At 47.6% G+C, this 25703-nt stretch overlaps 1 protein-coding gene across 1 annotated transcript in view; it reads left to right on the top strand.

The window, feature by feature from the left end:
• The window catches only part of xylt1 (xylosyltransferase I), an 85852-nt gene extending 68684 nt beyond the window's left edge, over positions 1-17168 (top strand). Inside the window, exons 10-11 of the mRNA XM_039775914.1 lie at positions 8769-9102; positions 15452-17168. Of these exons, the coding sequence (XP_039631848.1) occupies positions 8769-9102; positions 15452-15774 (657 nt within the window). The 3' untranslated portion in view covers positions 15775-17168. The remainder of the gene's footprint in view (positions 1-8768; positions 9103-15451) is intronic.
• The last annotated feature ends 8535 nt before the right edge of the window (positions 17169-25703 follow it).

The following is a 25703-nucleotide window of genomic DNA, read 5'->3' as shown; positions in this document are numbered from 1 at the left end:
AAGGAGATTTAGTCGGGTTTATTTATTTGTTGCTCACACAAGGACGACATTGGATTTAGGAGCAAAACTGCCCACTGCACCGCTCTTACCGTAAATCCCCCTCCGCCAGCCTAAGACCCCTCAGGTTGGAGTTAAAAGAGGCAGCAGTAACAACGGCTGAGCGGATCTTCTTGATGACCAGAAGACACACAACGGCTGGTGGTCCGGAGACTCGTCTTCGTGAGGCGAATGCTCAAATCATGTTAAGTTATATAGCGCCTTTCATGGAACGACTTCTTACAACTTGGCATAAATCAAGACTGTGATGATTTTAAAAAAGAAAAGGCGACGCTTTCATTTGATTTGAATTGCTGTTCTGTGTCAAATATTTTATAGTGCCTTTCACAAGATGCACTGTTTCAAATTGTTGTATTGTCTGAAGACAGATGTGCCTAAACACTTTTGGTATCATTTTATATTAAAAACAAAAATTGAATGAGGGACTAAACTGGTCCAGTACTGGGTAGGTGAATGTTACGAATTAAACGTCCTACCATTTTGCAAACCTACTTAAACCCAAGTTGAGGGTCACAGCCTGTCCGAGCAGCATCAGAGACATGGCAGGAACCAACCCTGGACTGGTTGCCAGACCCTCACAGAGGATTTTACTTTGTATAGCGCCTTTCATGAGCTGCAACACACCGAGTAGGATGCGTACATGCAACTGTAGGGTCACTCTGGCCGAAGCCTGACCTAGTAGCATAAGAAGCAAAGCAGGAACCAACCCTGAACTTGATGCCAGTCCATCTCAGATGAGTGAAGTAGATTAACTTTATATAGTGCCTTTCCTAAGACTTAACATAGCTAAGTATTACAGGGGTATTATACCTAAATTTAAGTTTAGGGTTTAGGCTGAAGCCTCTCCAAGCAGCATCAGATGCAAGGCAGGAACCGACCCTGGACTGGATGCCAGACCGCCGCAATAAATGTGTCGTCACTCAAGTGCTTTGGGAGCTGGATGCTTGAGTTTTTTGATTTCATTAACTGATTAAATGAAGTGTGCCGGGCAGCATAGGTGTGCCCTGCACGTGCCACGGTTTGCCAGGCTAAATGTACCCCGGTCACTGTGGCGCAGTCTGTGACCCGAACAAACTGACTTACGACACTTAAAATGGTGTCGAGAGATTAACAACCTGCACCTCCTCTGCATGGAGGTACCCAACTTGTGCCCATCCCAGCACCAGCCACCTGACTCTTCTTACCTTTTTCGATCCCGGTCTATCCGCACGTAAGCCAATTTGGAATGTAATGGGGCATAAATCACAAATTGTGTGGGTGGGCTTGTAACAATATCAAGGACTGAAGCCATTGTTGCCACGCTCGCCCCGACACCCCAGGCTTGAATCTTCGGCCTCTTTTGCTTCCCGCAGCCGAGCTGAAAGCAGATACGCAACGTGCGGTGTTTATACAGGAATGTGGCGACAAGACTGCAATATAAACGGGACAGACTGACGCTTTTCATGTTTTAATATACTGTATTTTCTACATTTTAACTGCCACGTTTCCAAGTCGGGAGAAGTCTGCCATCTAGGGTCCACAAGGGGCGTTACCGAAACACGCAGAGAGAGCCAAGTAGCTCAAGATTTATTTGTTTGCTGTTTCTCACTTAATTTATGTGATAATTTTATAGAAGTTTCCATATGTCTTCAATAAGAGGATTGTCGGGAAGTAACCTCCAGTGCGAGGCCGGCAGGTGAGGAGGTGCTGTGAGGTGAGCGGATGAACCCAAGGCGTGGGCTCGCCACGAACATCCGGGACACGCTCGACGAGAACGCGCCGTTCCGCCTAATAGTCACACGAGCCGGGGTCCGAGGCGCTCTCGGCTACTCCTGTCCGCCACTCCGTTCAGCTCGTTCCGCGTGTCTGTGTTGTCTGCGTGGAAAAAAAAAGAACGCATGTGTGCAATTTGCGTTTAAATATTCACAGGTTGTAACTTTTATCGTTTGAGCTGTCATGTGGTTAACCGTAACCTGCTTACTAACGCAGTGACTCTGAAAGGCACTATATAACGCGCTATATGCTATGAATGCATTTGAATCTCCAGTGCAGCTTCCAAACAAAATGTGTTGGGCCACCTAGTGGCTGCCGAGTGCGTTGCTGCAGATAAGAGTGTGATCTGAAGAAATACCCCGAGGTGCTCAGGGGGCCCCGTTCGCCCCCCCCCAGCGTTGGCCGAGCTCTGGTATTCTGAGATATGCAATAAACGAGCTCTGGAGAATGCGAACAGTTAGTCCACATAGCTTCTTAATCTCTGAGTCGTCGCGGAGGGTCACGGGTAGCCATTGTTAATAATGGTAGTGGCGGGTGGCGCAGTGGGTCGCCGTACCCCATCTCTCACAATTCTGACTGTCGAGCTCGTTTCCCTTTCATGGGTCGAGACAGGCGAAAGGTTGAGGGATGCTGATTTAGGAGACGACTAATGATATTGGCCTTAAAGGAAAAGAAGTTCGTTTTTAAATGCGCTCAAAACCTAAAGCACTACATTGGCACCGCCATTGGGTAACTAAGAAGGGTACCCGGGCACTCAGTAGATTACATTCATGAAACCCAAGTATTGTTATAGCTCAAGCTGTACATTTATTTTCATCAGAACAGGTTCAAACAACGCAGCCTCGTCTAAATATTCCACACCATCTTCATCCTATATAGCGCCTTTCACTGGGCTCAAAGCCTTAGAACTGGGGCCACATTTAAAAGAAATGCAAGAAACTGATTTTACATGGTGTTAGGAATGAAATGCTTTATATAGTGCCTTTCATATGGTGCAGTTGTTCAAAGCGCTTAATTAAAACCAACGTCATTTATTTTTAGAGTTCATTTTCATAAAAACATGTTTAAAGAAAAAAATGCAACTAAAATGAAAAGTAATACAATAGAAAGAATCGAGTATATGAAAGAAGAAACAAAAGAAATACCAGAAAATGTCATAAAAGAATAAATCGATAGGCATGCATCTCTACGATACAGATAAACACGTGGAGTCCTTCCTTCTGGATTAAATTGCAGAAATGTATTTTAAAGTCTCTAGTGTTTATAACGAGAAGTCCGATGCTGTGAATTAGAATTTATTTTACTTCAGAGTTTTTGTTTTTTTTCATATATTTGTTGCATTTCTTTTTTTAATAAAACAATGTTTTGAATACAAACCTGAACCGGATTTAACTAGTTTAGTGATAAATGGATGGATGGATGGCCGTTATGCTCAAAACCCAGCAGCAAGGCAGCGACCACCCTTGGACTTCTCTTATACAGCACCTTACATTTATTTTTTATAGCGCCTTTCATTAGATACAACATAGCTAAGTGCTAGGGGAGTACAACTCATACATTCAAATTTAGGGTCTCTGTGGCTGAGGCCTGGCCAGCAGCATCATGTTCAAGGTAGGAACCAACCCTGGACTGGATGCCAGTCCCTCACAGAAGAATGAAGCTTTTTTCTTTTGTTTTGGTTGCTAAAAATTCAATTTCTGTGTCCCTTTTGCTGAAGCCTGTCCTAGCGGCGTCAGAAGCAAAGCAGGGACCAGCTCTGGGCTTGATGTTAATCCTGTGCAGATGAATAAAGAAGATTTATTTTATATAGCGCCTTTCATAAGTTGCAATGTACGTTAGGAGTAGGATGCGTAATCCAAGTTCAGGGTCATTCTGGCTGAAGCCACTCTAAGCAGCATTAGATGCAAAGCAGGAACCAACTCTGCCTTAGATGCCAGTCCCTCACAAAAGTTTATTTTATATAGGGCCTTTCAGAAGGTGCAACATACCTAAGTATGTTAGGAGGAGAATGCAAAAATTCAAGCTGGTGGTGCCCTCTTGCCAAACCAGCATCAGAAGCAAAGCTGGAACCAGCCCTGAACGTGATGCCAGTCCGTCTCAGATGAGTGAAGTACGTTATATAGTGCCTTCCCTAAGACTCAACATATTAAAGTACTACAGGGGCATGAGGCATACATTTAAGTTTAGGGTTTAGGCTGAAGCCTCTCCAAGCAGCATCAGATGCAAGGCAGGAACCAACCCTTAACCGGATGCCAGTCCCTCACAGATAAATGAAGCACTTTTTTATACTATATAGCGCCTTCTTTGTGTATTTTTCTTTTGTTCTTCTTGACTCTGAGCAGTCAACAGATTATAAACTGATGAAAGATATTTTTAATTACAAAATTAGCTCTAAATCCATTTTTTAAACCAGTCCTCCATGTCCCAGTGGTGTTTGTTATCACGCTATCAGCATCTTGTGTTTCTGGTTAGGGTCTGTGCACACGCCCAGTCCTCCCAGTAAGGTGAGCGCCCTCCGCCAGTTTGCTTCAGGTTGGCACTGCCAGTATGCCCGCCCGCTGATCTCCCCGCGGGCCCGTGTGCTGCTCTTTCAGGGATCTTCAAGCTGCTGGCTGCCGTTGCCATTTCTAATATTAAATTTATGAGCGGCATCAAATAGCTGCAACTAATTAGGTTAATTGTGCTAATCTCCTCCATTCTGTGCTGCGGATAAATTATGGCGTCTCACAAAATGACTGATATTAATTGAGTTTAGAGTTCTGTCGCCTTTCACTAGGCTGGCACATCATCACACGCCGAGGCCGAGTCCTCTTGTTTTCTCTTTAATATTCACGCCAGCGCTGTTGGATCGCGGAGGATTTCTGCGGCACAGACGCCCCTTCTCCTGCTTCCTTTCCGCCATCTGGCTAACGTGGCTCCCGTTCCTCCGTGTCGACTCTTTCATCTCCTCATTCCGCGGTGCCAAGTGATCATCATGGACATCGTGAGCAGGACTTTATTAGGAGGGGTCCTCTGGGGCATCGGCACTGCCTGCCACAAGCTCGGGTCCAAATACGTAGGAGTAGCGCCGCCACATGTCAGCGCCCACTGGCGTTGCACTTCTCAATGCGGTCTTCGGGTCCGAAACTGAACTGAAGCAACCTCACCTCCCGAAGTTCAACGTGTGGCACCTCCGGGTGTCATACCGCTTCGCGCTCTGGCTGGTGTCCCATCGTCACACCGCCGCGATTTAACATTCAAGTTCACATTAACGGCCTCGCCATTTCATCCCGTTTGTATTGCCGTTCAAGAATTGCAGCCAAAGCTCAGCGACCAAAAGAAGCAAAAAAGGCCAAACGGGGTGTGGCCGTAGGCGGAGCTCTGAATAGGTTACGACAGGATCCACCATCTCGGATCGGGGCGTACACCTTACCAAATGATTGACGTGTACAAGTAGCGCCGCTTTACTGGAGGTGTGCAATTTGATTGGCTCGTTAACGGTGGAGCGCTCTGGGGGGCTGCAGTGGACCCTTGTGGGATTCTTCACGTGTACTTTCTAAAACTGTGGGTCGCGTAGAGACGTGACTCACCCAGTGTGTTCAATGGGAAAGGGTCGCGTACGACTTGCGAAGTGTCTCGCGATGGGACATCTCACCGTTTTGACTTTCAACGGTGATTATCCAAAGGGGGGACCTCCCCTATGCCCCCCACCCCCGTTGGGAAAAGGCGACGATTATCTATTGGGGACCATCCCCACACCCGACCACCCCTGGAAGGGCGTTCCCACTGACATAAGACGGTGTCATTAGTATTGCGGGCTGCAGTTTCACCCCGCTCGGTGACACTAAGAATGGCAAGATTGAATTCGCGAGGAAAAAAAAACGTTTATGAAACCCTGTGCTACGACGTCAGGAGTTCGGGAGCCTTCTCACCCTTAATGGTGGTGTGTTATTAATCATATTAGTATATGGAGTTCACAGGGCCGGCGCGAGAAGTTCTGCTGCCCAAGCCTAAGCTGTAAATGGCGCTCTGCCCGCTACCCCCTTTGCTTTGAGTGGACTGTGGAGCCATCGCTGCCAGGGCTGAGGAGAGTGAAATATGGAGGAGTTGGAATCAATGCAGTGAATTTATAATGTTAGAACGTCGAGGGGGGCGTTTGATGTGTTGCAGTAATGTCAGTTTACAAGACGGTCTCAGAAAGGTACGAGTTTGTGAGGTGCTCCTTCAGAAAACACGGTGGGACTGGGCAGGATTGGCAGGCTTTGGTTATTTAGTTCATTTAAAGGTTGTCTGAGATAAAACATTAATCGTGTTCTATATAACCTCATAAATACTTACATTTGTTTATGGGCGGTATGGTGGCGCAGTGGGTAGTGCTGCTGCCTCCCAGTTAGGAGACCCGTCTGAGTTCGCTTCCCGAGTCCTCCCCGTGTCTGCGTGGGTTTTCTCCCACAGACATGCAGGTTAGGTGTATTGGCGATCCTAAATTGTCCCTAATGTGTGTGTGTGTGTGCGCGTGCGCGCGCGACCTGCCCGGGGTTTGTTTCCTGTCTTGAGCCCTGTGTTGGCTGGGATTGGCTCCAGCAGACCCCCGTGACCCTGTAATTAGCATATAGCGGGTTGGATAGCAGATTGGCGTTTGTTTATTTTTTATCTATTTAAACTGCCGTGCTAGAAAGTATTTTACAATGATGGTAATTGTTTAAGTAAAAATTTTACCAAGGATATTCGATAAATATAATTTTATTTAAAGATATAACTAAACAAGCTTGATAATATGACAGAATTCGACTAAATGGAAGTGTAAAAATTATCCTTAAACATCTTCCCATGAATCCTGCTTACCTCATTCTCAGTAATATATGCAAAAACTGCAATGTGACTATCCAATCAAGACACGACCACGGAGAGTTTTTTTTTTTTTTTTCCAGTAAGTTCTGTAGGTTTTTTTTAAGCATGAAAAGAGCGAATCTCAGAGATGGTGGTGAACAACGGAGGGCGACATTCGACAAGTTTTACCCCAAGTTTTCGTGTAAGCCCATTTGGGGGACGATTTCAAACGGCCATTAGCAAGAGCTGCATCCCTGTTGCCGTTTTGATCGTTTAAGTTTTATTTAGTGGAGTCCACATCTTCTATGCAGCGCCAGTTAGAGGATTATTATTATTATTATTATTATTATTATTATTATTATTATTATTATTATTATTATTATTATTATCTGTGTTGTTGCCTAAGATCCCTCCTCACTGTTCCCGGGATTTGGAGGGCCACCCCTGTTGGTTCCTGTAGGTCCTCACTTAAGACCAAACACTATAATATCAAACCAAATAATCGGGTTAATTGGAATCGAGCCGTTGTATTGAGTTCAAGCATTCTCAAGTCTGAGAAAACGCCCCCCGGAAACCCCCAAATCTTTGCCGGGCGGGATGACGGGTGAAAGGTGGCAGCCATAAAGTAAGGCAAGTAACAGGTGATCCCTGTGCTGTTCATCTGTGAGTTGTCTGACAGAAATTAAGCCATCAAACCAGTGGTGTAGTAAGGGGGCTTTAGCACCCAAAACCATTTGTCCTGTACACTTAGGATTTCTACTCCCGATGTTCGCAAGCCCTGCCCCTGTTCCTCCCATTTCAGACTATGTTTGTGAACAGCTCGAAAACTCCATGGGGGACCCACACCCCCTCGTTGACCCCAGAATGCTTTTCCATCCGCTTTATGGAGAAGCCTTAATAAGCTCTGCAGCTCGTGACGCCCCCTGCGTTTTTCAGAATGCGGCTGACGTCTTTATTCTGCGAGCCAATCGGGGGTCGGCGTGTGCAATGCGAAATACTGGGGGCTTTTAAACAATCGTATGCGAGGCTGCGTGTGGCGACAGTCGGGCGAGACCCCTGCAGTTGGACACTGTTCTGTTAAATGGCACTTCGAGTACCATGATGACATGGAGTTTCTTAGCTTACCGGCGAGTACCGCTACACTCTAACACGCGGAGCTCGACGTTTCACGGGGTGCAGGCAGCTGGCACTGCGGAGTGGATCTTTGCTTACCCTAAGGGGTACCACGAGTAATAAAACTAAGAATGCTGTTGAAGGCTAAATATGGAGCTCAGTCCTAGATGGCAGCTGTGCCATAAGCGGGCTGGCAGCAGATTGTGACGCTGCGCTGAAATGTCATTTTATTGAGGGTCGTACCCAAGTTGCTGCCTTGTCCTTGCTATTCCCCACAGAGTGTCACTTCACACCACCTTGGGCATAAACTGGTATTCAGATTGGTGTTCCCATGTCCCACCATGTCGGATTGCTGGGTGGTATCGTCTCCTTTTGGTCCTAACTTCAGATTCAGGGATACTCTTTGTGTTTCGACCACTTGGTCACATTTAATTTTTGAGCAAGTTCAGGGTGGCAGGACTTCTGCTTCTTAGATTTGAGTTGCCATTGGGCATGGTGTCCACCCCTCCAATTCAGGACCTCCTGTTTGGTGCTAAGCGGAGTTCTGGTGATTCCTCATTGGGGACTGATTCCTGGCAGGGCTCTCTATAAAAGACAATATTCCTGATTGGCTGTGACGATGAACTTAAAACCTCAATGTGGTTTGTCAAGATGTCGCCTCACCTGATGAGGAGCACGGCTTGAACTTCTTGTGCTCTTGCAGCATGGTATTGTTATGTGACAGAAGGAATGCTTGGTGGCACAGTGGTTTGTGCCACCGGCCCACCGCTCCCCTACCCAGAGTTCAACGTCCAGACCGAACCTACATGGTATCCCTGTGTGGATTTTGCCTCCATTTTCCCAAAGTCATTTGTTACTTCACTGGTAGCTCTAAACCGTCCTGCAGCGTACAGGCAGCCCACCCATTTAGTGTTGCCAGCATAGGCAGCCCCCCCACCTGTGATGCTGTATTATAACATTTAGAAAATGAATAAATGTTCAAGAAATGGCGTGAGGTGCCTGTGTGGGTAGCTGAGTAGCTGTGTTTGATTTTTCAGATTGGAACAGAATGGGATGCCAAGGAGAGATTGTTCCGGAACTTTGGCAGCCTCATCGGACCAATGGACGAGCCCGTGGGCATGCAGAAGTGGGGGAAAGGAGCTAATGTGACTGTCACCGTGGTCTGGGTGGACCCCACCAACGTGATTGCAGCCACGTATGACATCCTGATCGAATCGAACGCCGAGTTCACCCATTACCGCCCCCCCCTGAACCTCCCCCTCCGCCCAGGAGTCTGGACCATCAAGGTGCTGCACCACTGGAACCCCGTCGCGGAGACCCGCTTTCTCGTCACTCCGCTCGCCTTTAACAACAGGAAGCCCATCCTGCAAGGTAGGCTTGGCTTACATTTTGAACCCTTTTGAACAAACGAGAACGGGTATAGAAGACATTGGGAGCAGGTCAAAAATGCTTTGAGCCAATGTACTGTGGGCACAGGCGACCAAACCGCATCCCAGAACTGCGTCCTCCACGCACCATGGCACTGGAATGAGCTGCTCCTCCGTGTGAAGCACAATGGGAAGGCAGCAGCGAGCAAATAAGGAAAGTGCTGAGCCTTGTAACAAGGGCTTGAGAAGAAGCAGCACTTCCAGGACGCCTCTCCTGCCGGCACATAGAGGTCAACCTTTAAATTCCACACAGAAATGCGCCTCTGCCCACCAGCCGTCTCTCTGTTGGTCTCCACTGCCACGTTGCTGGAGCTTCTCTCTCCCACTGTCTCGGCGTCCAGCAGTCTGTGCCACTGCTTACGTGAAGAGCAGTAGTGGTAGGAGCAGGGTGGCAGGAGGCCAAGCCTGAGCACAGAGCGGTACATTAGCAAGGGGGGGTTACATAGGGTGGGGTGGGGGACATCATTTAGTAGCAGGGTCTTCCGCAGCTATTCAAATGTTTTTATCAAGTGCCAGTTTCCTGGCAAGAAAGGAGTAGATTAGTGTGGTCTACCTGAAAATGTGCAACTTGAAGAGGGGCCCGACACTTTGTGACTATCGTGCTGCTTGTCTCCTTGTGTACTGATGTGGTGCCTCCTGACGCTCGTGCTGTTGAACTTTGGTTCCTTGCACAGTGTAGCAGTACTTCCTTATGACTGTGCTATTGAGACTTGACTTCCTGGAAATAGGACCGGTCCTTGCTGACAATCATCCTGTTAAACATTGACTCCTTGGGGAGCAGAGCAGGTCCTTGCTGACAATCGTGCTGTTGAAAATGGATTCTTTAGAGAAGGAAGCAGCACTTGATGAAAAATGTTTTGGTGGACTTTCACCGTAGCCCTGCTACTGACACCCGTTTCCTTGTGGAGTGGAACAGCACTTCCTGACAATCGGTCATCCCGTTGAACACTGACTCCTTGGAGAGCAGAGCCGTCCTTTCTGACAATCATGCTGTTGAAAATGAGTTCCTCAGAGAAGAGAGTGACACTTGCCAAACACTGACTTCTTGGGTGGCAGAGTAGTCCTGCTGTTGACATTTGCCTCCTTGGGGAAGGGACCAGTTGGTGTTTGCTGTGGTAGCTTGGCTCCCTAGAATGGGCAGCAGCCACTTGCAGAAAATTGTCTAGTTGAGCCTTAGCGTTTTGGAGAGTAGAGTTGCATTGCTTTTGAAATGCCCATCTTAGGGAAATGAGTAGTCCTTGCTGACAATCATCCTGTTGAACCTTTGCTCACTGGGAAACAGAGCAGTCCTTGTTGACAGTCATGCTGTTGAAGTCTGATTCCTTGTAGAGTTCAGGAGAATTTACTGACAGTCAGACTGTTAAGCCCTGGCTCCCTTGGGTTGCAGTCCAGTCCTTTCTGACAATCATCCTGTTGAAAACTGGTTTCTCAAAGAGGGGAGCGGCACTTGCAGAAAATTGCAATGTTGAGCCTTGGCTTACTTGGAAAGCAGAGTAAGCTTGCGGTTGAAATGTGCTCCTGGGGGAACTGAGTAGTCCTTATTGACAATCATGCTGTTGAAAATGGGTTCCTAAGGCAGGGGAGTCGCAGTTGTTGAATACTTGGTTCCTTGGGTGGCAGATAAGCACTGCTGCTGACATTTGCACCCTTGGGGAGCAAAGCAGTCCTTGCTGACAGTCGTGCTGTTGAAAATTAGTTCTTGAGTGAATGGAGCAGCACTTTGCTGACAATCCTCTTGTTGAACCCGCACAGAAGTCCTGCTGCTGAAACCCGCATCCTTGTGGAGTGGAGCGGCACTTGCTGACAATCCTCCTGTTAAACATTGACTCCTAGGAGAGTAGAGCTGTCCTTGCTGACAATCATGCTGTTGAAAATGGGTCCTTTAGACCAGGGGAGTGGCACTTACTGAACGCTTGGTTCCTTGGGTGGCAGATAAGCACTGCTGCTAAAATTTGCCACCTTAGGGAAGGGAGCAGTTGGTGCTTACTGTGGAAATGTCGCTCGGTGGACTGGGGGCAGCACTTGCTGACAATCGTGCTGTTTGAACTTCGTATCCTTGGGGTAGGGTGGAACACTTCATGACTGTCGTGCTTTTTCAAGTGCCTTCCTGCATTCAGCAAGTGCCAGGCAGGGTCTGGTGTGTCAACGATAAGGGCTTTTCATCGTCGTTCATTATGTATTAATTTATTTATTTATTTCCACTTGAAATGTGATTGTGGCACACCGGCTGTGGAGGATATTTCAGGATTTACCATCACAATAATTGACGCTGCTAGTGTTACTCTCATGGGAAATCAAAGAACAAAAGATTTGATGTTCATTGAAACCATTTCTATAGACAATGGTGATCTAACAGAACAAACGTCAGGTTGCATTTACATTTTGTAGGCTGTTGTATAGTTTAAAAAAGCATAAATGCAGATTTCACATGTGGAAAGAGTTAAGTCCACCCCTCCATTTATCACCCCCTCAGATACATCAAATTAGAAATCGGATGCAAATGATTAGAACATCCTGAGAGGGGACCTCATCTGAAGCTGTCTGGTTTAAGCCAACTCTCATTTAGTGTGGACTGAAGTGTGTGTCATCACTAATCCAAGAGTGAAAGAGCTCTCTGGAGGTGGTCTTCATAAAGAAGGCGTCTTCCATAGATCTCCAAACCATTGGAAATCAACCATTCCACTGTCCAGAAGATCATCTACTAATGGAGAAGGTTTCAAACAAATGCCAGCTTTTCCGGATCAGGCCGCTCCAGAAAGATCATCCTGAAAGCAGAATGCAAGTCTCTAAGGAGCCAGAGATTTCATTACGGGACCACCAGGTGGCCCTCGATGTCAAAGTGTGTGAGTCTATGATATCAGAGAGGCTGCACAAATGAGGTCTACATGGGAGGCAAGTCAAAAGGAAACCACAAAGAACATGAGATCAACTCTAAAGTCTGAACATCTGGACGGAAGAGGCAGAGGTGGAGTTATTTGGCTGCAGTATCAGAAGACAAGCCTGGCAAAAATCAAAGGTATCATTTGACCAGAAGAACCTGATGCCACCTGTAGAACATGATGATGGTGGTGGTGGAAATGTTCTGGTTTGGGGCTGCTTTGCTGCATCCAGGCCTAATTAGCTCACCCTCATAACATCCACTGGGAATTCTTCATTGTGCTTGAGGATAATCAGAAGATTGAAGCTCAACCAAAAGAAGAACTTACAACAAGAAGATGACCCTAAAGATTCCAGTAAATCCACCAAGAAATGGCTGATAAGAACAACACGGAGGGTCCTGGAATGGCCAAGTTGAAGCCTGGGTCTGCTTTTTGGGTTTGAAACAGGCTGGGCACACAAGACGCCCCTCAAACATCGCACAACTGTAAGAATTCAGCATGCAGGAGTCGATTGTCAGAGTGCAAGACAGTTGTAGAAAATGCCAACCTGAGTGGGCAACACCAGCTATTAGGGCCGGGGAGGCACTGACTTTTTCACGGTGGAAATTGCAAACTCAAATTTTCATTGCCACTTGTTCAGTGACATCACCTTTATCTACAGGTGATGTTTAAGTGAAGATGAAATCTTGAGATGTCCACATGCGGTAAACAAGGAAAGAACATTGCATGGGGTGCACTTACTTTTTCACAAGACGGCATCTTGCAGATTACTCCATGTAGCCGAGTTTCCAAGTGCAGGAAAACGTCAGAGGCCACGATGCCTCATCTGGAGATGGGAGTGAGCTGGATGAGGTCCATTGGTCACCGCTGGTCAGCAGACGAGTGAAGGGGCTTCATAAATAAGCAAAAACCGATGTGGATCTCGACTCGACCACTTGGGTTCACCATGTCATAAATCTCAGGGCAGGATGGCGGACTGAACCCAGAAGCTGAGGAGCGGGAGCTGACCTGTAGAGGGAGTCACGTTTTCACCCTCGATTTCCTCCCTGAATTACTTACGGTGGGCTCAGACGATATTTGGACCCCTTCACTTCCGGCACACTTTACCGTGTTGTAGATGTCATTTGAAATGGAAGCGTTGGACATTTTCACTCATCGATTTACACCCATCATGACAAAGTGAACACGTGTGTGACATTTATTCAAAATCCGAAATGGAAATCTCTCCTTCATTAGAAGTTTACATTTATTTGGCCAACACATTTTTATCCAAAGCGACTTACAATATTTGATGTTACAATGGGTTGTGCTTGGTTTGGCTTTCCAGTTGGACCACAGGCAGATCAAGTGACTTCCTCAGGGTCAGGTACTGGTGTCAGAAGTGGGATTTGAACCCACAAGCCTGGGATTTGAAGTCCAAAGCCTTAACCACCGCGCCACTCAGACCCTCTGCTGTGGTGCCCCACGTTGTGCGCAGGTGCCTCCTGTTGGCTGCAATTCTCCTCGAGATGTTTCTAGAAACTTCCCTGGAGTCCACCTGTGGCAAACCAAATTGATTGGACGCCACTGAGATGTGTATAGGAGGTCCCCTAATTCTCCATGCATGTCAGGACGCCGCGCCATGAAGTCCAAAGCGCGCCCTCTGTAGAGCTCCACGATCAATGGGTGGAGAGGCAGCGAGCAGGGCGAGGGCATCACACCATTTTCTAAAGCTTTGAGCGTCTCCAGGAGCCTCCAGAATTGTGAAAAAGAAGGAGTTGGGAGCCACCAGGACTCCTCTTAAGAGCTGACCGTCCTGAGGATGTGGTCAGGGAGGTGTCATGAACCCGGCCAGGCTTCAGAAGTCCTCTGCTGAGGTGGAAGAACCTGTCAGAAGGACGACCACCTTAGTTAGCAGCACTCGGGCGTTACGGTGGAGCGTCCAGACAGTGGGACCCTTTGAATGAAAGACATGTGACACGATGAAGGACTCAGAGAGCTGAGGTTAAAAACGATTCCCTGGTCTGCTGAGATACAAATGGAAGTCTTTGGGTGGAACTCCAAGCCTTAAGTCTGGTAAAGACCAGGAACTGCACATCGCCGGCCTAATATGAGGGGTGCTTAATAATTTATCTACCTCAGTAGGAAAGAAAAGAGGTTTCAAAATATTTTTGCATTATTTTTCAATATTGTCCCCTGGTATCTCCATACACTCTGCCCACTTTTCCTGCAATGTACCCCTTTGGGAAAAAAAAAATCTTCTGTTTGATCTTCACACCAGGACATCGCCGCTGCCTTGACGTCTTCATCACTTGAAAACCCGAGACAGAGAATAATCGGATGGCGGCGCCAGGTCAGGACTTTGTAGTGCGGGTGGTTCAGCTGCTGGAACCCCACTTCTGGGATGGCAGCCTGGGATTGACGTGACATGTGAACCGACGGGCAGCCTTGTCGTGAAGAAGCTCACTTGATTGGCGTGAGGACTCTCCTGATCTCCTGTCTCTTGGAATGTTAGACTCGCACTGAGCCACAGCTGTGCCGGAGTAACAGTGAGACTCGTCACAACTGGCTGAGACTGGTTATAACATGCCTGGATACATTATTGAACCCCCCTCGCCCCATCCCTATGGTGGACCGCGGTGGTGGTGGTGGCATCATGCTCTGGAGACAGGGGGGGGACACGTCAGGACTGAGAGCCAAACACGGAGGAAACCTGCTGCTCCAGAGTGACCCGAAGCATACAGGCATGACAACCCTGGAGTGACACTGGGGCAAGTCTCTGAGTGTCCTTGAGTAGGCCCGGGCCACAAAACATGTGAGGAGAAACCAGAAGATGGCCGTTCCCAGACGCTTCCCCTCCAGTGCAAGGAAGAAGGGGATAACCCGCCCAAATCCAGGTGTGCCGAGCTGCTGGTTCGGAATGAAGGGTCGGAATAGTTACACGAAGGAGGGGTTTCAGTTTTTGATTTTGAATACATCTGCGGTCCGTTGTGATGGTCAAAAATGACAACTGCCTAAAGTGTGGGGGTCTCGACTCTTTCTCAAGCTGCTGTTTGATCGGCTGGGATGTCCATTGTGGTGTTTGTGACGCATTCGTGACTGACTCCTGAGCGCCCTTTTCTCTTTCTTTCCTTCTTGCCTCGGTTCCCTTAGGCTTTCATTTCAGTCTGCGTTTTGGGTTTGGCCTTTCAGATGAAGATCTCCCCCAGTTCACATGGGTGGCAGTGCCCTGGCAGGGCTGTTTCTGGGTTGGCATGAGGGGTGTTGAGGAGGATGGGTTGACCTTTTTCCTAGTCATTATAAAATGGCTCTTATTTCTATTGTCTTAATTCATTGGGTATCCCTCATAAAGATCATGCCCATGTATGTGTGGTAGTGCCAAGTGCCCAGCCTGACTGCCTTTCTCGTCTCTCTTTCTCTTCCTGTCTCTTGCAGAAGATGCACTCAAACTGCACAACGGACCCGCCAAGAACAGTTACATGGACCAGAGCTTCCACGGGCTCAACCCGGTGCTGCACATCCCCGTCCACCTGGGCCAGGTGGAAGCCGCCAAGCGCAATGCCGGACTCACTGGGAAGGAGCTGGAGCGCTGGGTGGACAGTCTGGTGGCCTCGCTCTGGTCAGCCATGGATGTGTGCGCCGCGGGCCCCACCGGCTGTCCGGTCATGCAGGCCTGCGGCAAAACCGTGTGGAGCTCCTTCAGCCCCGACCCCAAGTCCGAGCTCGGCCCGCTCAGACACGATGGGCGCATCAGGTAGCGGCCACTGCTGGACAGGAGGCTTTCCTGCTATTTATTTTTTTAATTCCTATTACTGTTTTTATAAAACATTACGGCTTCTTTTTAAGAAAAAAAAAAGCAAAAAGATTTATTTAAATTTTTTAAATGATGCCAACGATGGGGAAGGCTGCTAATGTGAGTTTATTATATTAGTACTCTCCGCAGTCCAGCAGACTTTGGTTTGTTTTTCTGCTGTGCCACGTGACTGTGATCACATGCTGAGTGGCCGCCATTGACTCTCCTTTACCCGTCTGCTGCCCTGCATATGGCGGTGCCAGCTGGACAGTGGGGGTCCGCGGCCGCATTCGCACTGCAGAGTGGCACACAGTCGAGTCTCAGCAGTTCAGTGGGCTCGGGGACCCTCAGTCTGGACATTTTCTAGAGGTTGGAGGAACTTAGTGAGGAACTTGGACCCCTCCGAGCACCAGTTAGTCCTGCGGCTTTGGCTTGGTGGTCCAAGGCGACCCAAAGCCCCTCCGCATATCTGTTAGTGGGATTCACACGGGAATGCGGACCTCATCTAGTGTGACGTGGCTACTGGGTGTGAGGGGAGGGAGGCCCCCCCCACCCCACTTGATGACTTCAGCACATTCTGCTGGGGCCCCAGTAGGCGGCGCTGTTGTCAAAGGTCATTAAGGACCCTGCGCAGGACCCGTGTGGCACTTGTGGTTGTGTCATTTGTCGATTAGCAGCCTTCCCACCAACTCACCGTAGGGCGAAATTCCTTCATTATGGTAATGTATGGATTTGTACGGATGCCACAAGTTTGGCCACAAGTGCAACCACAAGACGTTTATGTCTCAAAAGAAAGAAAAACGGGGGGAGGCCATCGCATCGCGTCCCTGTCTGAAGAAAAAAAAAGGGACAGACATGGGGTTGCTGTTTGTTTGTCAATGTGAGCGCGACATGCGTGTGTGTGTGTGTGTGTGTGTGTGTGTGTGTGTGTGTGCTTATATAATACATCCATGTGTGCACTAAGAGTGAGTGAGAGTGAGGTGCCAGAGCACTTAGGACCTGACAGTGTGTGTGTGAGCAGAGCCGGCCAGCCAAATGGGGTCTTGGCAGACAATGTGTGTGTGTGTGTGTGTGTATTGTCTAATTGAAATGTGAGACCATATGCAGAGGCACACAGTCAGCTCCACATGCATGATGTTCATAATGTGAAAGGCGCCCTGTGCGGGCCGAGCGCCTCACCTGCACTTCTCATGTGAACCCACAAAGTCAAAACGAAAAAACAAACTGAAATAAAGTGGAGCGGCTTCATCTGCTAACCCCAAATTTAATAAGAGAATTGACAAGTGGATAGATAGATAGATAGATAGATAGATAGATAGATAGATAGATAGATAGATAGATAGATAGATAGATAGATAAGTAAATGAGAATGGTTTTGAATGGGGCGACACGGTGGCGCAGTGGGTAGCGCTGTTAGGAGACCTGTCTGGGTTCACTTCCCAGGTCCTCCCTGCGTGGAGTTTGCATGTTCTCCCCGTGTCTGCGCGGGTTTCCTGCCACAGTCCAAAGACATGCAGGTTAGGTGTGTGTGTGTGTGAGTGTGTGTGTGTGTGTGTGTGTGCCCTGCGGTGGGCTGGCGCCCTGCCAGGGGTTTGTTTCCTGCCTTGCATCCTGTGTTGGCTGGGATTGGCACCAGCAGACCCCCGTGACCCTGTAGTTAGGATATAGCAGATTCGATAATGGATGGATGATTTTGTATTGTGAATATGATAAATAATAATAATAATAATTACTAAATGAGCCTCCTCCATTTGGGGTTATTTATGGCTGATAGATGAATACATGGATAATTTAGTGTACATTTTCTGTATTCTTGTTGATAGTCATAATGAGTATGATAAGAATGTATTATTATTATTATTATTATTATTATTATGTATGAGCCTCCCCCATTTGGAGTTATTTATGGCTTTCACTTATGACCCTAAATCTTATAACACAATTAGAAAGAGGATGGATGTGTATTGTACATTATTTTTATAATTAATAATAATGCTGATTATGATAATAATGATAATAACAGATCATATATACAATATTTTATACTTTTAAATAAAAGCATTTTTATCCATTCATCAACTTTGTAATTCTCTAATTCAGTTTAGGATCATAAGGTGGAGCCATAAATAACTCCAAACAGAGGAAAGTATATTATTATTATTATTATTATTATTATTATTATTATTATCATTATCATTATTATTATTATTATTATTATTATTATTATCATTATTATCATTATTATTATTATTATTTATTATAATGATTTTATTATTATTGTAATCCAGCTATCCATTTATTTTCAAACCCACTTTGCCAGGCAGGCTCACAGGCCAGCAGCTGCCTATCCCATCAAGAATCAGGTGCAAGGCAGGGATGGGCTTGAAGAGGGCACCAGTAGGGTGTGTGTGTGGTGGGGGGGGTATACATACACACACACACACACACACACGTGCGCACACACACACTAGCAACACACCACTTCACCCATCCTGTATGTCTTGGACTGTGGGAGGAAAGCCACATGAACGAGGGGAGAACACCTAAACTCCATGCAGGGAGCGCTGAGTCTCCTTGTTGAGGCTTTGGGCCACCTAATAATAATAATACTGCTAATAATAAAGTCATTCTTTACTGGTTTACTCCGTTTGTGGGTTCTGCTCGCAGCCCTAACTGGTTTAGGGGGCTGATGGCTGCAGAGATGACCCCTTGGGTCTGTTGTGCCATCACACCTTTTTATTTCTTTTCTCCTTTTTTGTTTTTTTCTCTACCAGTTGGGTTATTTCGGACCGAGGACCCCGCCATGTCAGGTGTGTGTGTATGTGTGTGTGTGTGTGTTTTTGTCTTAACATTTGACAGCAGCCCCCCCTTAAATGGCGGATGTGTGACGTGAGAGCAGATGTGCACTTTCGGTTTAGCAGTTGGTGGGCCCGCTTTGCTCCGGGGGTCCTTCGCTGTTGACGCGCGTGACATTTGAACCCCTCGAGCTCCTCTCTGGTTCGTCGGTGGCGTAAAGCAGGAACTTGAAACCTGAGTGAGCGTTACAATGAAGTCGGCGGGCGGCCGGGGGTCCACACTTGTATCTGTTTATTTCGAGTCTATTTTGTATAGGGTGACTGGTGACACCAGGCTGTCCCCGCGGCGTGTCCCCACTGTCTCCTTGCTCACAGGATGCCTTCTTTAATTTCCAAAGGCCGTTTCTCCCGCTTGCCGAGCCCCCGTAACGGCGCTTCACCGCTCTCGTGGGGTCTCCGTGCGGACAGCTGAGGAAACGCTTTATTTGTTTGCTTTGAAATTTCACATAAGATGACCACATTGCCATTAATTTGTGGTTTGGTTTCATTCCGTGTCACAGCTACCTCCTGAGATGGGACCGCTGAGCTTGCGTGTCGGGTGGAGCGGCTCGGAGACAGAGAAGCCGGCTGCCCATCAAATCCCCCCCACCGACTCCTGTGCCGATGCGATACTGAACGGTGCTAGCTCGACCACCCACACTCCCTCCCTCCCTTGGTGAATGACGATGGGCCGGGTGGGTTGAAGCCGACAATGGCGAGTGTCCCGTATCTCCCCTCCATCCAAGAGTCCCAACCTGACGTGCCTACCGACCGACCGGTTGTGATGGAGTCTGAGAAAAAACGAAATGTGACTTGGGGGGCGGCGCCGAGGAGCCAAAGCCAGCCAGCAACCCATTCATGGTGGGCAGGAGCGCGAAAAAAAAAACTGGCGGAGCGGCCCCCTCTTCTTGACAGCTGCCGCCCACCACAAATCTGTGTGGATCCTTAATTTACTTCTACAGAACGAGCTGGGCCATTCTGACCCGTTTTGTTATTTAAAAAAGAAAATGTTCTTGTACATGATGATGATAAATTTTAAAAAGTTATTTTGTTATAAATATTCTGATGTACAGAAAGTATTTTGTAATCTAACGTGAAATACGTCACTCGTGTACATATCGTGCAGCTAACGGCAACGTCCCATCCCAATTGTTGGCACCCTGACGGGTGTAGAATTATTATTATTATTATTATTATTATTTTTGTTTGTTATTTATTTAAAGAGAAGCGAACTCGGCCAATTACTCCCAATGCGAGGACCCTGAGGGTCCACCATCTGACGAGCCGCCCCCGCTACTGGGCGGCCGTTGCACTAACGTCTCTCTCTCTCTCTCTCTCTCTCTCTCTCTCTTTCTTTCTCTTTCGGCCCCTCCCGGGCCCCCCTTTACACAAGTGGAGGTGAGAAACGATTTTGTGCCTTAGCTGTCGTCTCGTCTGCCACTTCTGTTCTGTCTGCTGCGTCCCGGCGGCTTTTCTGTGTGAAACTCTTCCTGAGCTCCTTTATTGCACTGGGGGGAGGGGCTGGGGGCGGAGCAAGATCAAAAAAAAAAAAAAAGCCCTGGTGTCCAACCAAAAATCACCTCCTCCTGTATATACGACGCTTACCTGTGCTTTTCTCGTTTGTTTTTTTTTCTTCTTTTCTTTGTTTGTTTGTTTGTTTGTTTGTTAGTTTGACTGCTCAATTTTCAAATAAAATTTTGAAAGAAATGATCCGTTTGTCCTTTGTGTGTCTGGAATGGAGAAAACTGGAAAGTCCCGGCAGTTCCAGAAGGCCTCCGGTTTCATTTTCGTCCACTAGGGGCGCCACCCCACCTCTTTTTTTTTTTTACTTGTGACGTTTAATGACGTGCGTGTCAGAAATCAGACATCGCTGACGCCGACACAAGCCATTCCAGGTTATCATGTTATCACGTTACAGACAAAATAAAATCTTCCATATCATGAAATGTGAAAGTGTCTGAGCGATCTGATTGGTCAGTTTGGCTTTGGCGCTCCAATCGAAAGAGGAAGTAAAGAGGGGGTGGGAGGCGCGCCGAGAGTCGTCATCAAAGAAGCAGACAGGAGGTGAGCAAGGAGCCTCGAAATGGTGGAACGGGAACACGTCGGGCAGGAGAGGATACCCGAGGTAAGGAGCTCGAGGTACACGCAAGATAAGAGATATCAAGTATTTAAAACAGAATTGTGTCGTCGTGTGTGGCGAGTTATTAAATGAAGGCTTTCTTAAATGTGACAGTAAGGTCAAGAAAAACATTGTGCTGCTTACAGCGCCCTCTGCTGATGGCTTCCTTACTTACTTAAAAAGTCAGACCTGGACCCGCACATTCTTAATAATTATAAGCCTATTTCAAATTGACCGTTTCTCTCTAAAATACTAGAAAAAGTAGTCGCCAGTCAGCTTCAGTCACACCTTACGCATTACAATTTATTTAAGAAATTCCAGTCTAGTTCCCGCACTGGTCGCAGTACAGAAACGGCACTGACGCGACATTCTGATATCCTCTGATGAAGGAAACTCCACTGGAATGATGTTGTTAGACTTGGCGCAGCGTTTGACGCCGTCGACCATTCGATTTTCCTGCACAGGCTAGAGAATGACGTTGGGCTCACAGACTCTGTGCTCGCTTGGCTCAGTTCTTATTTATCAAATCGATTCCCATATGTACAGACACGTGCTGACAGGACTCCATCATTACACACAGAAGTTCAGTATGGTGTCCCGCAGGGCTCAGGACTCGGACCTTCACTCTTCTCACTTCACAGCCTTCCACTGGGATCTCTCATTAGGAAACATCACGTTACTCTTCACTCGTCCGCAGATGACACCCACTTCTACTTTTCTTTTAGATCAAATGAAGTTTCTCCGATGTTGTCTTTAATTAGTTGTGTTAGTGAATTAAAGGAGTGGATGGATGAGAACGACTTGTCTTTAAACACAAATAAAATAGAGATGTTAATTGTTGGAGGGAATGACGCGATCACAACGATATTCTGTCATCATTGATCTCAGTTGGAATCCCCATTAATTTCACTGAGTCAGCCCGCAATCTCGTGTTCTCTTTGACTCTAGCAGGTCATTTAAAGCACATTACAAAGTTGTCCAAATCAGGTTTCTTCCATCTTAAAAATGTTAGGAAATGAAGGCGCGTTCTAAATAAGCAGGATTGTGAGAAGTTAATTCCTGCATTTATTTCTAGTAGGATTGACTACTGCAGTGCGGAGTTCACTGGCTGTTCAAACTGTTCTTTATTCAGCCTCCAGTTAATCCAAAATGCTGCTGCAAGAATTATCACAAGAACAAGAAAATACGAACACATAACTCCAGTTCTTAAATCCTTACACTGGCGCCCGGTGAAGTTTAGAGCAGATTTCAAAATCCTCCTTTTTAACGTATAAAGCATTAAATGGCGGAGGTCCGGCTTACTGGTCTGAACTTATCACGACTTACAAACCTGAGCTCACATTAAGATCTCAAGATGGCGCTCTGCTTATGAATACAAGGGTTAATAAAATAACAGTGGGAGGTCGAGCTTTTAGTTACCGGACCCCCCTGAACTGTGGAGTGGTCTGCCTGCCACTATAAGAGATGCCCCTTCGCTCTCAGCTTTTAAAGACTCACGACTTCAGTTTAGGTCACCCTGACTAGAGCTGCTGATGAACTGTACAGACTGCATCTCTGTTGTCAGTCATCTGCACTAAAACATCAGTAACATCCATCCATCCATTTATTATCCAACCCACTGTATCCTAACTACAGGGTCATGGGGGTCTGCTGGAGCCAATCCCAGCCACTGGGCACAAGGCAGGAAACAAACCCCGGGCAGGGTGCCAGCCCACTGCAGCTTAAGTAACATGAGAGTTCTAATTTGTTACTAACCCTCACCTGTTCTGTTTCTGTTCTCGGTACTCAAATGTGGCACTTGGTGCCCACTGCCCACCTGCCAAGTTGTTCTGCCTGCCTAAGGTGAAGTCATCCCTGATGGGGGAATCACAGGAATCGTTGGGTAGAGGGGTCCTGTCATCGGATTGGCTGGCTCAGCTGTGGAATGGCCAATAGGGGGAGGCGGCTTGATGCCCGAGGTCTCCGGGACACTAAACAAATCCAAATCATATTATGGGATATCATCTACTGTTAAATTCTGCTCCATACTTCTAAACTTTTTATTTTTATATTTTATTGAGGATTTGTTCTGTTCTTTTTTATCGTATTGTATTGACACCTGGAAACGGGTCTCTCTCTGAACTGCCTTTCCCAAAGTTTCTTCCATTTTTTTTCCCTACTGTGGTTTTTTTTTTGGGAGTTTTCTCTTGTCTTCTTAGAGAGTCGAGGCTGGGGGGCTGTCAAGAGGCAGGGTCTGTTAAAGCCCACTGCGGCACTTCTTGTGTGATTTTGGGCTACTATACAAAAATAAATTGTATTGACTTGGCTTCCTGTGATTTCCTTCTCATTAGCCAGTCAGAGGTGCAGAAGAGGATTAGGTGAGGGTGGTGAAGAGAATGCCCTCGTCCAATCGAGTGGAGACACCAAAAAAAAAAAAGGGACATGTGACATAAAATCTAACCCTCCATTTGAGAAGAGGACACTGGGTGACGGTGAAACGATAAGCAATTGGGACCCAGTGAAGGAGATGCTGTCATAAAGCAGCCATCGGGCGACTCTGGATGTTCTGTTTCAGTGAGAATAAGCTGGGCGAGCTACAGAGAGGACTTCAATTCCCAGCAGGCAGCAGGAGTGCGCGGGGTGTCGATGGGAGGAAGTGCGGCGGCTTAAGAGGGTCGGCGTCAGGCAGGAGCGAAGGGTTACAGCAGTGGTCTGGAGACAAGATCTCAGTGTGGGTGGGTGCTTGATGCTTGTATGGGACAAGGTGGTCTGTTTTCGTGATTCGCCTACTTGCGGCCCTGCATACCCTGACTCTTCCTTAATTTTTTTTTTTCTTGCTACCCAATTTTGCCTCTTTTGTGTCCTCGAGACCCAGAATCACCGCTGACAGACATCATCCCCCTTGGAGGACCCCCTTCTGATAGTCATTCATGGCGGGGCGGGCCGGAGGGGTATCCCCCCTTGGAGAATCAGTGCCAACAGTCCTCCCCCATCCCCCCCTTGGAGAATCAGTGCCATGGCGACCCAACATGGGACACTCTAACCGTATTCTTCTTCAAATGTGTGTGATGCGCCAGCTGTTAGAATGACAAATGCAATGCATTTTATTACTACAGGCGTACAAAACCAATTCAAATCAACGGTGCCCTGTGTACGTCAACACGAGCTGCCCATTCGTTGATTACATACATTTGAACCCGGCCTTAGACGGGTAGCACAGCTCATCCATGAATTCAAGTCTTAACTTTCCCACATGCCTGCTCTGCCCTGTTGCCTACATAGGGGATTTGGTGCGTTCAGCTCAGGTCAACGCAATAAAGAGTATAAAGGGGACGACAGGGTCACCCTAGGACCCTACTACGACAAAACATTTACGTATGAGAGGAAGAGGACTGTCTTTTCAAACTTTTTTATCTTCATAGGAAATAAAAATTCAAGTTTTGCAATGACAAAGCTGGCATCTGGGACGATTTTCTAACGCACGCCAGCAGCACCAACAGCCAGTCACCTTTATGGCCGTGGCTGGACGTTGGTGACATGCAGTCACACTCTCACCATTCTCACAGCTGATGACGAGTTCAGAGATGGTCACCTGCCAGTCAGGGTGCCGTGGGATGTGCTGGCCGCTGCCAGGGTCTCTTGTGGGTTTGCGTGCTGCAACCCACCCACTCCGTCAGGTGTGGCGCTCAAAATCCTCTCACATTGGCCTTGACTCCCAAAAACAGAGTTGGAAAAGCCCTGGAAAAAGTGAAAGGCCATTTTTTTTTAACACAAAACTTTTAAGTGATAAGGCGCAAGACGAAAGTGGGGGGCATTTTGGGGTCCGGTTAACACTTCATTTCCATACAATGCCATATCAGGAGGGTGTGTACAATATTAACATTCATATTACGAAGGGATCAGCCTAGTGAAGCTGTGGGCGGGGGGTCCTCCTCTCCATTTTTTAACCCTCGCCACTCAGTGGCTGGAGCCCACCCCAGCAGCACTTGGGACAAGGCAGGAATCAGTCCAGGGCAGGGTGCCACCCCCATACCCACACAACCACCCGCTTTACCCGCAGATCTTTGAGTTACAGGCGACGACTCCCAGACTCCTTTGGACTTTTCCGATATCCCTGCCCTTTCCATTGCTGCCTTATATCCAACATCTTCCTTAAGACCCCCCACGTATACTTAGTCATCAGGAATATCCCAAATTTGAATAAATTGCTTCATCAATAAATCGTTTTGCATGTCGTATGGACACTGACTGTCCAGACATCTGGAACGTCCCCGTCTCCACTCACACACACACACACACACACAACACGCTCACGTTCCCATATCCAGAGTCTTCTCTGCCCCCCCCTTGTTCCCTTCTAGACTCTTCTGTCCATCCCAAATGTTCACAGAGTCTCCCGGCTTCCCTCATTCCTCTTCCAAGTGTTCGGAGCGCCAGTTCTGAAGTCTTCTTCTCACACAGGCGTGCTGCGGGTGGCGCTCCCCTGCTGCCCATCTCTTGCTGCCCGTCTTTGCGACAGCCTGGACGCCGTTTGTCAGGAACATTTGCTTGCCGCGTTCTTCACTCCCACACACAAGCCGTATTTTTTTTTCCCTTCTTCTTCCTCCCACTCCACTGTAGCTTTTCCAGTTGGCAGCCAAGTGACACCGGCACCAGGACGTCAGCCCCCATAGCTAGCTTTTGGATGAAGGCAGCAGGTGAAGACAAACACCTGGCACGGGGTAAGCATCCATACCTGCCAGTCACCACATGAGAGGCGTTTATGGGGGTCCATCACAGCCCCAGTCATCCTGAACTAGGACCACGGGGACTAAAGTGACATAAGGTAAGCACCGGCCGCGGATGAGACTCCCATCACCATCATCACCTTGTGTAGTGGTCACCCTGCTCAGAAGGACCCCCGATACCCAGAATCGTCCTGAGGGGGCCATTGGCCATTTCACTCAGGAAGACCCTGACATC

Source organism: Polypterus senegalus, chromosome 13, assembly GCF_016835505.1.
Source record: "Polypterus senegalus isolate Bchr_013 chromosome 13, ASM1683550v1, whole genome shotgun sequence".
Lineage (NCBI taxonomy): Eukaryota > Metazoa > Chordata > Cladistia > Polypteriformes > Polypteridae > Polypterus > Polypterus senegalus.
The sequence above is the reverse complement of the archived record's forward strand: the minus strand, read 5'-3'. Positions and strand labels throughout refer to the sequence as shown.